We start from the raw sequence: 14,934 nt of genomic DNA, 5'->3' as shown, positions 1-14,934 counted from the left end.
GTAGTTGGTGGCCCTGAGAAAGTAAAAACGTAAAAGTTTTATTAGGTAGCATTCTAAAGAATTGGCCTATTTCATCAGCATTGTACACATCGTCTGGTTTATATTTTCACAGGATATCAGCTAAGGCGTTTAATAATCAAAAGCAGCTTTTGAAATAGGGGATTTTAGAAGAGTATCAATTAAATATAAAAGTAGTGCCTCAATCAGTAGTTACTCTCTTTTGTGTAAGACAAAAGCTTATAGAACATATCTGATCAGCTGTCATTTGAATTTAAAATATTACATCGCAATAGTTTAGCCTCGCTATGCAAGTTTATATTTGTTTTCTAAATCTCTTTGGATTAAGTTAGCTCCAATTTCTTAGACAGATTCTTTAACACTGCTACACTAATTTTTTGAATGGTTGTGTTAGGTAAGCAAGTTCAAAGCTAATTTGAGAGTTTTTTATTATTTGCTTTTTCAAACTGGGAGTAGTTGCTAATAGTATTTACAATACATTTGTTTTTGTTCTATTTGATTTGTATTTCTGACTTTTATGCTGGTGGAAATCTTTAAAAAGTTTTGTTTAGTTCTGTTCAATTTTTTAAATTGAAGTAATGTTTTTGCGAGCCATCAGTGATGTTGACACTAGGTGGTATGTCTTGTGCATTCATCATGAAAGTCAGATTTTTAACAACTGAATATTGCGGCCTGTCACCTTCCGGGGGAGAAGTCTCATTTTGGACATCGTATTTTCGGTGTATACACACTGACTACTTTGATGTATTGTTTGCAGTCACCAATTTGCTGAGTTATTGTCTCGGAAAAGATGAGTGGTCGAGGGCGTCAGTGGAGACCGTGGAGAGGCCGTGCAGGTCGTTGGCAGTCTAGTGGAAGAAGGAACTTAACTACCCAATCACAACCTTCTCAGGGTGTTGATAGACAACAGGCAGCTTCCTGCCCTTATGACCTTTGGTGTGAATATTTTCCTTCTGAAGGTAGCTCTCATATCCTTATCAGTTGATCCGTTTTCATAACATGACTCACAGCACTTCCCTTAGAGGTTCCTTTTATGGCATTTTTGATGGAAGCTAATGAGTTATGGAGCAGCATTTTCAAATTCGATGGTAAACTTTGATGGGGACCTTATTAAGTAAACCTGAGAGTTTAGCCACTGCCACTTTCAAGAAACTTTATATCTGTTCTGTTTGCAGGTTTCAACCCTGTGAGTGAGAGTGCAAGACTCGTGCAACTATTGGAAACATTTTTTGAGTCCACTCTTGGCTACATTGATGTTGTAAGTGATGTTGATAATAAAAATTTTCCTTCAATTAAGTATATTGCTTTCTTTTACATACACTAAGAGAGCTTTCAAAAGAAAATGAATCAATTTCTTTAGTTTTTCCCTCCAAAACAAATGTCATTAGAGCATTTGTTTAATTAATCTGTTTTTGAAAAATCTTCATGATATTTATTAGGTTTAATACACATTTTTGTACATCTGTTTGCCATGAAGATTTTTTGATTATGTAAACATGTATTTTAGGTCAATCTAAACTGCTTTTTACTTTCGTAAACTGCCATGTTCTTAAGTCTGTTTCACTTCAGGAAGCCTTGGAACAGGCTGGTCACCACGACTTGGACTATCAACAAATAGTGCATAATAAGCATTTAATGGAAGCTGTGGAAGATTTGCCTTCTTTGATCAGAGACCGGTCAGAGCTGTTCCTGAGTGCTGCCGGTGTGGCATTCACTAAGGTGAATTTTTTCTAACTATTGTGTGGCATTCATGAGATAGTTTGTTCCTTTTAAAATAGTTTTTAGAGCTGCATACAAATACGATAAACTTTTTGAGATTTGTATAAATGTATTCAGAATGATGAAACAGTGTAACACCAAAGTAAATTATTACACACATTTGTTTTCCTTGGCTGAAAATTATATATTTTGCAGGTAGTGGATCAGCAGCAGAGAACATCTGCTGCCAATGTAGATGGCCTCATCCTTCCCCTGCCTTATATCGTCATACGTCTGCGTGACATTGGGCCACCTGTACCATTTCACAGCCTCAAAGCTTCCTATTATGGTACACTGTTTGACTGATTGATTAGAACTGTTAGCTGTTGGCTGTTTTCACGCGCTTTATTTCTCATGTCTTTTTAGGAAAGTTTATTACTCTCAAAGGAACAGTAGCTCGACTAGGTTCTGTTAAGCCCTTTTGTACGAGGATGGCATTTCAATGTAGCTCTTGTGACCATATCTTTTCAATACGTCTGACGGATGGACAGTATCGAACGCCTACTGTTTGCACACTGCCTGGCTGCACGGGCCATATGTTCACTCCACTCCGCGGTCACTCTCTTACTAAGACTATCGACTGGCAGCAGATTCGTCTGCAAGGTATGTTAGATAATTCACTTGCACTTTAGATAATTCACTTGAATTCGTATTGTCAAATCATGTAAGCTCAACTATGTTTGGAATTGTGTTTAGTCTACAGCAGGGATGGCTAAATGATTTTGATCATGATCCGTTACAGCCAAATCTAACAAATTAAAGATCCACAACGAGCTGAAGATGCGCATTTTTCTTTTGTGCTATATATAAACATGCAATTATTTGTGTATATCTTTAAAAAAAGCCCCAAATACAATTTTTAAAAACTTTGATTAAATACGTAATTTGACTACAAATCAGTGAATGAATGTGCTGTAATAAATGCCTGATATCAGTGAGAAAAATGATAAGTGGGCTTTGACTGCACAATACTATCAAAACATGATTTCCTGCTACTTACAGCGACTCTTAAAGTTCATGAAAAGGAGTATTTGTGAGTCGTGTTCTATGATTGTTTCTTACAAAATTCATTGCTGAAAACAATGAGTTTACAAAAATGCTAAGAAGAGTTTACAAGAACTTTTTAAACCAATTTTTTTTTAAATACTTTAAAAATATTTTTGGACAGCCAACTTGAAAGATCCACAAAAAAGCTATAGAGATCCGGATCTGGATCCGCCATTTGGCAATAGCTGGTCTACAGGTTACTAACATTTTGTCAAAGTTGCCTCAACATTTTCAACAGCATTCATTAAAAATTATTAGTCACACTTTAATTTTTATCAATGATTTTTTAAAGTTCACTCACTATATTTGGATTTCCCAATGACCTGCCAAATGTTCATGTTTTTGTAAGAGACTATGATGATAGGAGATGGCGATAGTGGTCGTGTGCCACGCACGGTAGATTGTGAGCTCACAGCAGACTTGACAGGAAGCTGTGTTCCAGGCGATTCCGTGACTGTGTGTGGCCTTGTGCAAGTTGCTACACAGGATCAAGGTACAAATATGAAATTCCTTTAGTCATTGTTTGTAGTTGCTGGCGTTTTGAAGTTGCCATTCGTTGTCTATAATAGTACTTAGTTGTGTAATCTATTTATTGCCGCCGCATTTAATGATTGTGGATTTTCTTAAATATCATTATAAGTACCATAAAACCTGTATTTGAATGCCACCTCTATATGAGCGCCACCATGGGAGAAAGATTAGAAAATAGAGCGTCACCCTTTAATTGAAAACCACTTCTATTTGACCGCCAATATTTGACATTCTTGATCTTTACGGACCCATAATAGCAAGGGATCAGTAGGACAGTGTCCTATTGACTAATGATGACTTGATTACATCAATAACAATTCATTCATTGTTTCTGTTCATATCTAAGTCAGTTTTTCAACTTCAATTATTTACAGTTTTTTTGTTAAAACTTTAAACGCAATCATAGAAAGAATTAGTAACTGTATCAGGCAAATATTAGTTCCTTGTTTAACACGGTCTTGATTCTTCGATGTATGTGAAAAAGGTTTTGCGCATTTATGGTTGAATCAGTTTTACTACGTATTGTGAGGCTGAAATTTTGAGGTTATTTTGATTACACAAGGTTTCTCTTTATATGCGCGAGAAGTGTAAATTGTATCGCGTAAAAGGTTGTGCTCCGCTAAAAAATAGTTTTGACGCTAATATCGACTAGCTCAGCTGTGCAGCGGAGGAGTTGAGGTCAGAAGATACTGTAGAAGGTATTGAACAGCAAGAAGAATATGAAATGATTTCAAACGAAGGCAGCAATTAGAATGCAACTGGCCGAGCAAATGATGGTAATATTTTGGTTTAAGTGTTAATTTTTGTTTCTGAATATATTATAAATATTGCTTGTTTATGTCGCTTGTTTTTGAATATATATTTGTAGCATTTGATAGATTATTTATTATATAACTTATAATCTTGCAGGTTTATAGCATATTATTTGATAGCATCATTGCAGATATATAAAATTGGCTTACAATGGATCGACGCTCATAACTACTCTTCCTCTCCTCTTCAAACTTTAGGAAACATAGGAATGAGTGCAATGAGCTTTTATGTAACTTTATTGAATATAGCTATAAAATGAAAATATGCCTTCAAATTTAGAACGACATAAATAATTTGAAAGCTCTAACAAATTGCAATGCATGCTATAAGATCATCGTAGGTTAATTGCAAGCCATAGATATCAACTGGTAAAGACATGCATTAGCTTCACCGTGCACATTTATTTAGAGATCTATGACAAGTTAGAAGTAAGTCAGCAGATTTCTTGCAGTCAAAAAGGGTTAATGTCTCTCTGCCCGAAAGAGAGTGCAAATATAGGCAACATTCTATTCGCCCATGAAAGAGCTAAATTTATCTTCCGAAGATTCTGATGAAGTGTTGGAATAATGCAATGCCACCATTTATTTGTATGTCACCTCTAATAAAGCGCCACTATAAGACCGCCATAGCGTTCAAATCAAGGTTTTATGATAAGTGCATTGGTGATGTCTTATGCCTTGTCTAGAGTTACTGGTAGACAGTAACACAAAAGGAGTGAATCTTGTTATTGTATAATGGGAATCAAATACTATTTATTTTATATTGTTACATTGAAGAGTTTTATGTTTATCGTATAGGCAAAGGAAAAAATAAAGATAAGTGTACCTTTACATTAAACATGCGAGCCAACTCTCTATCTCGAACGTCGCGTAAGACGTTGAGTGAGCGAGGTGATGGTGAGAGAGAGTCACAGGAAGGAAGTACGGTGAAGGATCGGGGGGCTCTTGAGTTGAGTACCAGAGATCTCTATTGTATACAAACCATTCATGAACAAGAGGACATCTTCAAGCTACTGGTATGGTACTAGGTCTGCAGCATATTTTTCTTTAAAGCAAGTTATATTTTCCCTATTAATGTACTGCTTATCACAATTGTACATACAAATTACAATCTGTTTGTTAATTATCATTCTATTGATGTTACACGAAACAAATCATGTTGGAGTTGGCAAACTTTGCTAGAATCATAAGTGGCATTTGCTATTAGGGAAAAAGCACAGCTGATATGTTTGTTTTTAGCGCTCACATTAAATTGGTGAAATCATGTCTGAAAATGTGCATAGTAAAAGTAGAGCTCATACTTTATTGCGATGGAAAACAAGCTAACATGTACCGGCTGTACATGATAGTGAGAATATATCCCCAACATTTATACTGAGAATTGCTCTATGTTATCGTCTTGTCGCTTATGTAGCTTACATAAAATTTAAGTAATATTAAGAATTGCCCCTTTTTCTTTTTTTCAAGTTTTCCAAACTACTAACCATCTTGTTCCATTCAACTACAGTATATATTACCTGTAACATACATGATATATTCAAGTTGATACAAGGTGCTTTGATGTTAAGCTTTCTACAGTCTTTTATGTAACTGTCGTTAGATACTCAATAATGCTTTTGGACTAAATCATAAACTTTTTTAAACTCTTTTTGCTTCATCCTGTAAATGCATGATTATCCTGCATCAAGCGTTCATGACATAGTCCCAGAATAAAATTTCACCACATCAATTTTTCAATCAGGGTATTGCAGTTACACCTGTTGCAAGTTGTTATAAAGCAAGTATTTCGCCAATGCACAAAGCATCTCCACAATAGCTCAAAATCATACTTTTCTTGTCAATGCTTCACTCTGTCAAATTGTTTGGTAAAGATGAATAGGGACTGTTTTGTTAGACTATGTGCACAAAGACTTCAAATTAAATGTTTAATTTATTGCATTTTAGTAAAGCAAGCGATAAAATTTATTTAGCGAATTGTATTCATGCACCTAGTGTTGTTCTCATTTAATGTCATATTGTAGAAAATGCATATTTTTATTCCTGCATTGCTCTGTTTTATTAGGTATACTGTTTCATTTCTGTGTGCAAATTGATGTTGGCCAGGTACACTCCCTCTGCCCTTCCATATATGGTCATGAATTGGTGAAGGCTAGTTTGCTCCTCGGTCTATTTGGAGGATGCCAAAAGCATTTAGATAGCGGGACGCACGTGCCTGTTAGAGGAGATCCTCACATCCTAGTTGTTGGAGACCCCGGTCTAGGAAAGAGTCAGGTATGTATGAGCCAGAGCCGTATAGTTTCACAGAGTCCCGTGACCAAGAGCCGGAAACAAAAACGCTTGATTCTAAACAAACCCGATCGACATACTGATCTCTAATGGAATATTCTTACCTCGCTCTCAACATCTCACTCTTTTGCATTTACTTTACTTTATTACAAAAAATCACTTGTAGTTTCCTATAGAGAGTTTTGTCTTTTTTCAAATGGTGTATAATACAACAATCAATTTCAGAGCGACTGCCAATGGGAGTAATTTTTGTTGGTTAGTGTTGCGGCCTCTCCATTATAATTTATATAAAACAATAGTGGGCGAGGCTTATTTGTTTGGAGCCGTGCGAGCTCTGATATGCGCATCCGTTAGCAGCGAAACTCTGTGAAGTTATACAGCTCTGTACTGGTAGAGTCATAGCTTTAAAACGTCTCGCGACCAAAACCGGAAACAAAAACGTCGGATTCCAAACAAACCGGATCGACATACTGATCTCTAATGGAATATTCATACCTCGCTCTCAATACCGCTCTTTTTTGCATTTACTTTACGTTTTTACAAAAACGTTATTAACAGCTTTTTGTAGGAAATTTTGTTTTCTTTCAAATGGTTCATGATACAACAATCAATTTTTAAGTGACTGCTAATGGGAGTAGTTTTTGTTGATTAATTTCGCGACCTCTCCATTATAACTTATATAAAAATAGTAGGCGTGGCCTGTTTGTTTGGAATCGAGCGAGCTCCCGTATACGCTTCTGTTAGTCGCGGGACTCTGTGAAACTATACGACTCTGGTATGAGCAATATAGACATTCACAGTTTATCCATTTGTAAAGTATTTTATATTATATCTGTCAGGGCTATTTGATAGCTGATAATATTTCTAGCTATTCATTTTAGATGCTGCAGGCTGCTGCTGCTGTTGCACCACGTGGTGTTTATGTTTGTGGAAATACAACCACTTCATCTGGCCTCACGGTACTCATCAGTTGCCCTTAATGCTTTCCGCTTTGTTTTATTTTTTTCTTGAAGCTTGGCTAAAATTTTTGTCTCATAGCTTTTATTACGCCTGGTTGCCTCTCTAGAGCTCATGGTTGCGTCTCTAGAGCTCATGGTTATGTCTCTAGAGTCTATTTAGAACCTGGTTGGTTTATGAGGATTAACATAACGAGTCAACAGGAAATGACTTGAGAGAGATGTTGCTCATTGCTATTTGTCACACAAGACACGCATATACTGTAACTGGTGAGTCTGTGTACTCGCGCACAGGTGACATTGACTAAAGAAGCTGGTTCAGGTGACTATAGCATAGAGGCTGGGGCACTAGTTCTCTCTGACCAAGGAACTTGCTGCATAGACGAGTTTGACAAGATGGGCCAACAACACCAAGCGCTGCTAGAAGCTATGGTTGGTTTTAGTTAGTGGTTTTTAAATGTACTTGGAGAACTCACTCTGGGTTGATCAGGCAAATTCCACCATCTCATTGTCTTTATTTTATAGCATTATTTAGACAAATGTAGTGCTTGCACCTGCTTTGGTTGAATAAAATGCGAGGAGAGGTAATATTTGTAATCAGACACGCATATGTCCCAAAGTGGTTGTCTGTAGTTGCAGTAAGTAGTGAATCGTGTTATATATAATCATATATGATATATACTGTATATATCATATACTTATATTACACATTACTTCAAAGTGTCTAACTATCCAATATCAGTTCTTGCAGTGTCATATTGCAGTAGTGGGTAAAACTTATTTTAAGGAAGCAAGCAAGGAAAAAACAATTCAACTCTTAAACTTTCAACAAAATATTATAATTAGCACTCAACTATCATTACATAAAAATTGTAAAAGTTAAAATCGTCTCCTCAATATATCAGTATCAGAGTATTTGATGTGGTCTTACGATCTTTCCATTTATTAAAGCGTCGTTATGCATTACGTAATGCCAAGTATTCTTAACTGCATGTACTATGCTCAGTTAATAGAAATGTAAGTTTGTTGTTCATAACAAAAACAATAAAGTTATATTTTTAGTTTAAAACTGTTGGATTGAAATTATACAACATAGTTTTATAAAAGGTATTGTACTACACAGTTGCACTAGTTAGTATATCTGGCTTCCCTCATGCTTTTAAGACTTTCCTTTAGAAAAAAAATAAAAGTTGTAAGCTTAAAAATTAAATTATATCCACCTATATAAGTTTACGACACCGATTTGGTAAAGAAAGCTATCCAATAATTGTTTACTTTGAGCCACAAAAGGCATAGCTCATTTATAGCGGGTCAACCTTAGTCTATCATGGGATGAATTAGGACTTTAAAATACTACACAGCTCTCTAGCTTATGAAATTTGAAAATTGGCCTTTTTCACATTTTGGTTAAAATACTATTTGATTGGCAAGATAATCTACTTCAAATCGGTTACGGTCTTTCATTCGTATGCTAATGTTTAGCCCATAATCATAAAAAATTTGTATGCATATATTGCTCTTAAAATTAGCATTGGGTCTTCAATAAGCAGAAACAACATGACATTATCTTCTCACCAACCCAAGTGTTGTATTCATAACTTTGACAAATTTGATTTTGTTTTTACACAAGTTTTAATTCATTTTTAACTAGTTCACAGCCAAGTTATACAAAAGTTGAAAAACTATGGATAATTAATTGTTTTCAAACATGTGCGGTACTAGGTAAATTCTGCTCACACCGCAATAATTTGGACATAAAAGCTACATCATCCCTAGTAATTTTCCTTCAAATCCTCATATCTGTTCCTGTTGATGGCAGGAACAGCAGAGCATCAGTATTGCCAAAGCTGGAATAGTCTGCAGTCTGCCTGCTCGGACATCAATTTTAGCCGCTGCCAACCCCATTGGAGGTCACTATAATAAAGCAAAGACCGTCTCTGAGAACCTCAAGTGAGTGCATGGTCCATATGCAGTGCTGCATCTAATGCTGCTAACATAACCCTTCCCTCCAGTATCATATTTGTCTGGTTGAATGCACCTTTTTATCTACTTGCATTCAACACCTATGAAGACTTACAACTTTAGTTAAGGGTGTTTTTGAATAGTGTAAACACGATGAAATATTGTCATGTGTTATATCAATCAATACCTTTTCATAATACCGATACCAATGGGCTAAGATGTTGATATTATACACCTGTGAGAGATGCTTTGACCTCTTCTCCCTCTTGTTATTCCAGGCTCAGCGGACCGTTGCTGTCTCGCTTTGATCTCGTTTTTATCCTGTTGGATAAGCCAAATGAGGAGATGGATGCCCTACTCTCTATGCATGTGATGGCCTTACATGGCACCAAACAATCCAAGCAAAATTTAACTTCGGTGTGTAATAATACACAGTCATGTTAATACTATACCTTTGCTCCATGTTTGTATGCTAGTGTTATTTTTAAATTATAAGATTACATCCACGATCAACTTGTCTCTTTCAAAGACCCTTCCGACTAAATACACATGTTTTTTATATCAAAAAAATCTTGTCTGAGCTCACATAACTGAGTGTTTATGTTACCAATACTAAATCCTATGTTGTCAAATGACATCACTGGGTTGATTCTTGCGTATTTAGTACCAAAGTGAATCAGAGTAGTGAGTGTGAGAGTTATGGTCTATTAGACAATTACTGTAGTGTTTCTGTTTAAGAAAGCTTTCTTACTGGCTACTGTGTGTGTAATCAGTTTGTAACGGTGAATAATAACTACATGACGTGTGGCATAAGAGTTAATAACATTACGCTGAAATAACTTCTTCATGCTTGGATTTTATAAATTCGGATTTTATAGATTCATATTTTTAAAATCTACACCTTATATCTATAACATTGAGATTTATAGATATAAGGTGTGTGTGCAAGCATACACGCGTGTATGTGTACTTGTAAATGCATGCAATTGGGGACTCACACCAGAATTTAACAGACAAAATCAGGACATTCAGAAATTGGGGACATTCCCAATCTTCTAAACCCATTTTTCTTATAGAAAACTAAAAAATAAATAGTTTAATCCAACTCCCGACAATATAAGGTGTGTGCTAGCATGTGTGCGGGCATTACATTAATAGGTAAAACCTCATTTTGCAATATTTTAAGATGCCAAAATTAATCATTAGTTTGCTTTAATATTTGGGTTCTCAACCATATTCTTTGACCAACTAGTTCTATTTTTATGCCAACAATTGCTTGTTCACAACATTTTTATTTCAAGGTTGGTATCACATTTTCATCACCTATCTGCTGTAGCTCAGTCAGACTAGCTCTGTAAGACCTTCTCAAATTGACTTGGACTCCTCTGAGAGCAGATCATTGAGTAGCCGTCTCAAACTAGGTGCCGGGGAAAAATTGGATTTGCTGCCTCCTCCACTGCTTCGCAAAGTATCGTCTGTTAGCTTTACTTCTTTTTAAATTGTTTTTGTAAATTTGTAAATTGTTTTAAAGGTGTGAAAATGTGTGCATTATATATTATACATTATATTATATATTTGGTTGCAATCATTTGTTCATTTAAATTTTGTTTATTGTGGACAGACAACTCCGTCGTTGCAATCTTGTTTTAGTATATAAGCTATGCCAGAGACTATGTATACCCTAAGATATCTGAGGAGGCTGCTAAAGTGATTCAGGTATATAGACTCTACATTTATTAGTCTTCCCTCAGTTTCTAAGCACTAAGATGACTGTTTAGTCGGCAACAGACTATTTTGTTTGCATGAGATTGAAAAGTGACTAATTATAAGTTGCGGTATGACAGAATAAGCATTGTAATTTGAGTCAGGTCATGTATCAGCTCAACGTCTTTCCATTAAAATTTGAAATATTGATGTTGGTCTTTTAATGCTTCAACACATTCATTCACAATTCATCCTTCTGTTTGTTTGTTTTTTGTTTGTTTGTTCAACTGTCTGTGTTGCATGTTGACAAACTTAATCAGTATAGAATTTTCTTGATAGCTCATTCAAAATTTTATTCAAGTGATGACGAAACCAAGAAGGGTTCACACTATAACACCAGATTTTTAGAAACCAATCTACCTTTACCATTATTTTATACTGCTTCAGGTCAACAAACAATCAAATACAGAGTACCATCACAATAGAACAGTTTGCCAATAGACTTACGCAAAACCTCTGCATTTACTAGTTTTAGAATTAATATAAAAAAGCCATTTGTTAAGCCTAGATTCCTAGAGGGAAGACCTGCTGTTTAAGTTTGTCAATTCCTGGTGGCCCAGCGCCTCGACTAGCTGCAGTGCTCATCACGCCTTAACAAGTAGGAAATAAGCTTCATTATTTTGTTTAACCTAATCAATAGTATAACTATATCTTTATTTTTGCTTAATGTTATATTTCTACTAATTGATGAAATAAAACACACAATTGAAGTGCCCAGCATTTCAACACCAACAATATTGCCATCTCACATGCTGGCCAATGGCGGAACTTTCTATTTAGCCATTAAATTCCCATGATAGATCCTAAAATTATATTGATTAGCACATATCAAATCCCATGTGTGCTATGAAATGTTATCTAACCAAAAACACTTGTATCTTATGTTCCGTCTGCTGAAAACACCAAATTAGCATCGTTATAGAATCTTATAAAAAAAGTTTGAGCTTGTTTTTGATTAGCTCGAATTTGTAAAACTATCCTAAGACGATGATATGTATTATAAAAATTCCAAATTTTCATCTTATTTAATGACATAGCCAAGTTAAAAAATGCAGCAAGTTGATGTGGTATGCCCTTAAAAATTTAGTCAGGTCGACTCTCCTCAATGAACCTATTTGTGTTTAAACAGGAATTCTATATTGAACTACGGCGACGACATCACTCGTCAGACTCGACTCCCATCACTACAAGACAGCTCGAATCGCTAGTTCGACTGACAGAAGCAAAAGCCAAGATCGAGCTGCGAGAAGAAGCAACTCGGCAGGATGCCCAGGACATCATCGAAATAATGAAGTACAGGTGAATATTTGTCCTGTTGATCGGTCTGTTTGTTTATTCTTTTGATATTGCTCCAAATTTCAATATCTGATTTTTTTCATTTTCAGCTAATCAGTTACTAAGTTTCCATTTAGCGATAACGTAATGACACACCTCTATACAGGGCTGCAATTCCATCAGCCGTGTCGCTCTCATCTTTTCAAGATTCGGTGTCGCTGTTTGGAAGTGAAACACAGTGCGATGCGCCATCATTGTTCTATGAAAATAGCCTTAGCAACCAACGGCATCGCACTTGTGCGCGCTTGACCTCTTAAAGATACAACCTTGACATAAAGCGTCGCACAACCATTGCTCTACTATAACACCCTATGAAAACATGATCTGCTTGTCAGCCTAGCATAGCTCCTTGGCACCGGCGTACTCAGGCGTACCTATGCTATCGGTATATGGAAACTTGGTATTTGAGTCCTTTTTGCTTATGTATTTTCTGTACACAAAATGGATGCGCGACTGTTATGTATAATATTAATTCTAATTCTCACAAATGTTTCATTGAGTTTTGATAAGAGCTATCTGGTGCAGGTTGCATTTTGCTACTTGTGAATTTCCTGTTGTGTTTGCATCATCAACCATACATATTCATTGTAAACGCTCAACATATAACTGACAAACCTCTATTGCCTTATTAAAAAATTTTGTTGTCCAATTATTTCAAGTGTGAAAAAGTAACTTTAGGATATATATATCTATATATATATTTATATATAACTTTTCCTTATATTTTGCGGCTGGTCGCTAGTCATCATGGTTGTTTGTATGCTCAGCATGGTCGACACGTACTCAGATGAGACAGGTGTTCTCGACTTCACTCGTACTCAACATGGCTCAGGTATGTCTAACAGGGCTGCCGGCAAGGCTCTGCTCAGCGCAATGCAGCGACAATTCAAGGCTACTATGAACAACATATTCAATGTTGCGGACATAAAAGCCCTCATTCAGGTAATTACTCCACAATGTTAGTTCGCTTCACCACACACATAGCAAGTTGATTATACGTATTACTTCCTTACTGGATTTTCTATTTTGTGTTAATGTTTATTTAGAGCTATGTAGATATTGTGTTTGAGTATGTTTTATATTATATAAGCTGATAAATCATGTACTACTGTGTGAATGGGCTTCAGCTTACAAAAAAATTATTTCTTGTATATTTTTTATGGGAACAACAGTAGTTTTTTTAATTTATTCAGGTAGATCTGGTCATTTTTTCACAATACTATTTACAAAATTATAACATCATTTCGACCTTGATGTTAAAATCAGCAACTACATTGTCTCACTATCTTATGTTATGCCTTTTTAACAATCATTTTGTGTTAGCTAAGAATTTGCTAGCACACTGATGTTGATAGATAAGAATGATGAATTCGGATGGGTCAATGGAACTTTGTCACACAATCTTGTAATCGATGACAGCTGACGGTTTATTAGCTATGCAAAAGTCTCATAAGTTGAATTTCAGTGGCCTCAGAAGATGTCAAGATGTACATATTTAATGTCTTATGTATTTATAAAAACTGCTTAAAACTAACAAAAGAATGCAAAAACAAAGAATTGGAAAACATGTTCATAGAAAATCTGTTGTTAGTACTGTTGTCACATTTTTCCTTGAATAAATTGTGAAAGTGCTATATTATATGGAGAATATGAAGAAGGCTGTGGTTGCACAGGATAAGATTGTCAGCACACTATTGTAGCGGTACAGTATAGGAGTTAAGGACTTTGACACTCTTCTTGAGTCACTCAACCAGCAAGGATTTCTCCTCATGAAAGGCAGGTCAACATATCAGCTGCAGGCTGTGTGATTATCAACTGCGCTGTCGACTGCTGATCGCTAACTTCTGCCAAATCATTCATCGATGCTACGATGCCACGTGAACAAATGTGTGAGATCTGCTTTACAAGGTGCTTGTCATATTGATCCATTTTCAATGTTAAAGGTCATTGAACACTGCCCAAGAGTGTCCTAATTATGTTTAATTTTATCACAGTTTCATAATTATATTCTATGTTATGTAGTCGGTTCATAAGTTAAATTGTTTATTTTGTACCTACATTTTGTTTCTATTTTGATTTTATTTTTGTATACAAATAAACTGTTTGCCGTTCGATAAATATATATATATATATTATTTTATTGTATATAAATGATGTGCTCTGAGACATTGCCTCTTGACCAAAGACCAGTGGCTTCCTGATGCGTTCATATTTTCAGTTCAACCTGTCAGTGCTCTCCTACAAGAAGCTTTGTAAAGAGATCATGTGCAAAAAATCATTGCTTTTGCATCAGTTTGTAAAAACTGGTGCAAAAGTGGCGAAAAGTTCAAAATGCATACTTTTTCTAAGACTAACTTTTTCACTGTGGATTTCTATAATGCAACGTTCAAATCCTTCTCATCATATGTGTATACTCGTGTTTATGTAATTACATGTTAAAATCTAAGCTTTCGTCATCTAATTAT

General features: G+C 35.5%; 1 protein-coding gene across 1 annotated transcript; it reads left to right on the top strand.

Moving 5' to 3' along the window:
• The first annotated feature begins 808 nt into the window (after positions 1 to 808).
• On the top strand, positions 809 to 14,609 carry LOC137390716 (DNA helicase MCM8-like). The gene is made up of 17 exons (XM_068077038.1): positions 809 to 977; positions 1,194 to 1,276; positions 1,588 to 1,737; positions 1,933 to 2,065; positions 2,143 to 2,379; positions 3,173 to 3,316; positions 4,965 to 5,182; positions 6,270 to 6,437; positions 7,334 to 7,411; positions 7,703 to 7,840; positions 9,228 to 9,358; positions 9,649 to 9,787; positions 10,707 to 10,838; positions 11,021 to 11,086; positions 12,264 to 12,433; positions 13,237 to 13,411; positions 14,170 to 14,609. The coding sequence occupies exons 1-17, from the start codon at positions 809 to 811 to the stop codon at positions 14,275 to 14,277; spliced, it is 2,439 nt and encodes an 812-aa protein (XP_067933139.1). The 3' UTR covers positions 14,278 to 14,609.
• The last annotated feature ends 325 nt before the right edge of the window (positions 14,610 to 14,934 follow it).

The sequence above is a fragment of the Watersipora subatra genome, chromosome 3, assembly GCF_963576615.1.
Source record: "Watersipora subatra chromosome 3, tzWatSuba1.1, whole genome shotgun sequence".
NCBI lineage: Eukaryota > Metazoa > Bryozoa > Gymnolaemata > Cheilostomatida > Watersiporidae > Watersipora > Watersipora subatra.
The sequence above is the reverse complement of the archived record's forward strand: the minus strand, read 5'-3'. Positions and strand labels throughout refer to the sequence as shown.

Coding starts and splice junctions, on each gene's coding strand:
- LOC137390716 (XM_068077038.1), top strand. CDS start 809: ATGAGTGGTCGAGGGCGTCAGTGGAGACCGTGGAGAGGCCGTGCAGGT. Junction 2,066..2,142: donor CCTCAAAGCTTCCTATTATG/GTACACTGTTTG, acceptor ATGTCTTTTTAG/GAAAGTTTATTACTCTCAAA. Junction 9,359..9,648: donor ACCGTCTCTGAGAACCTCAA/GTGAGTGCATGG, acceptor TTGTTATTCCAG/GCTCAGCGGACCGTTGCTGT.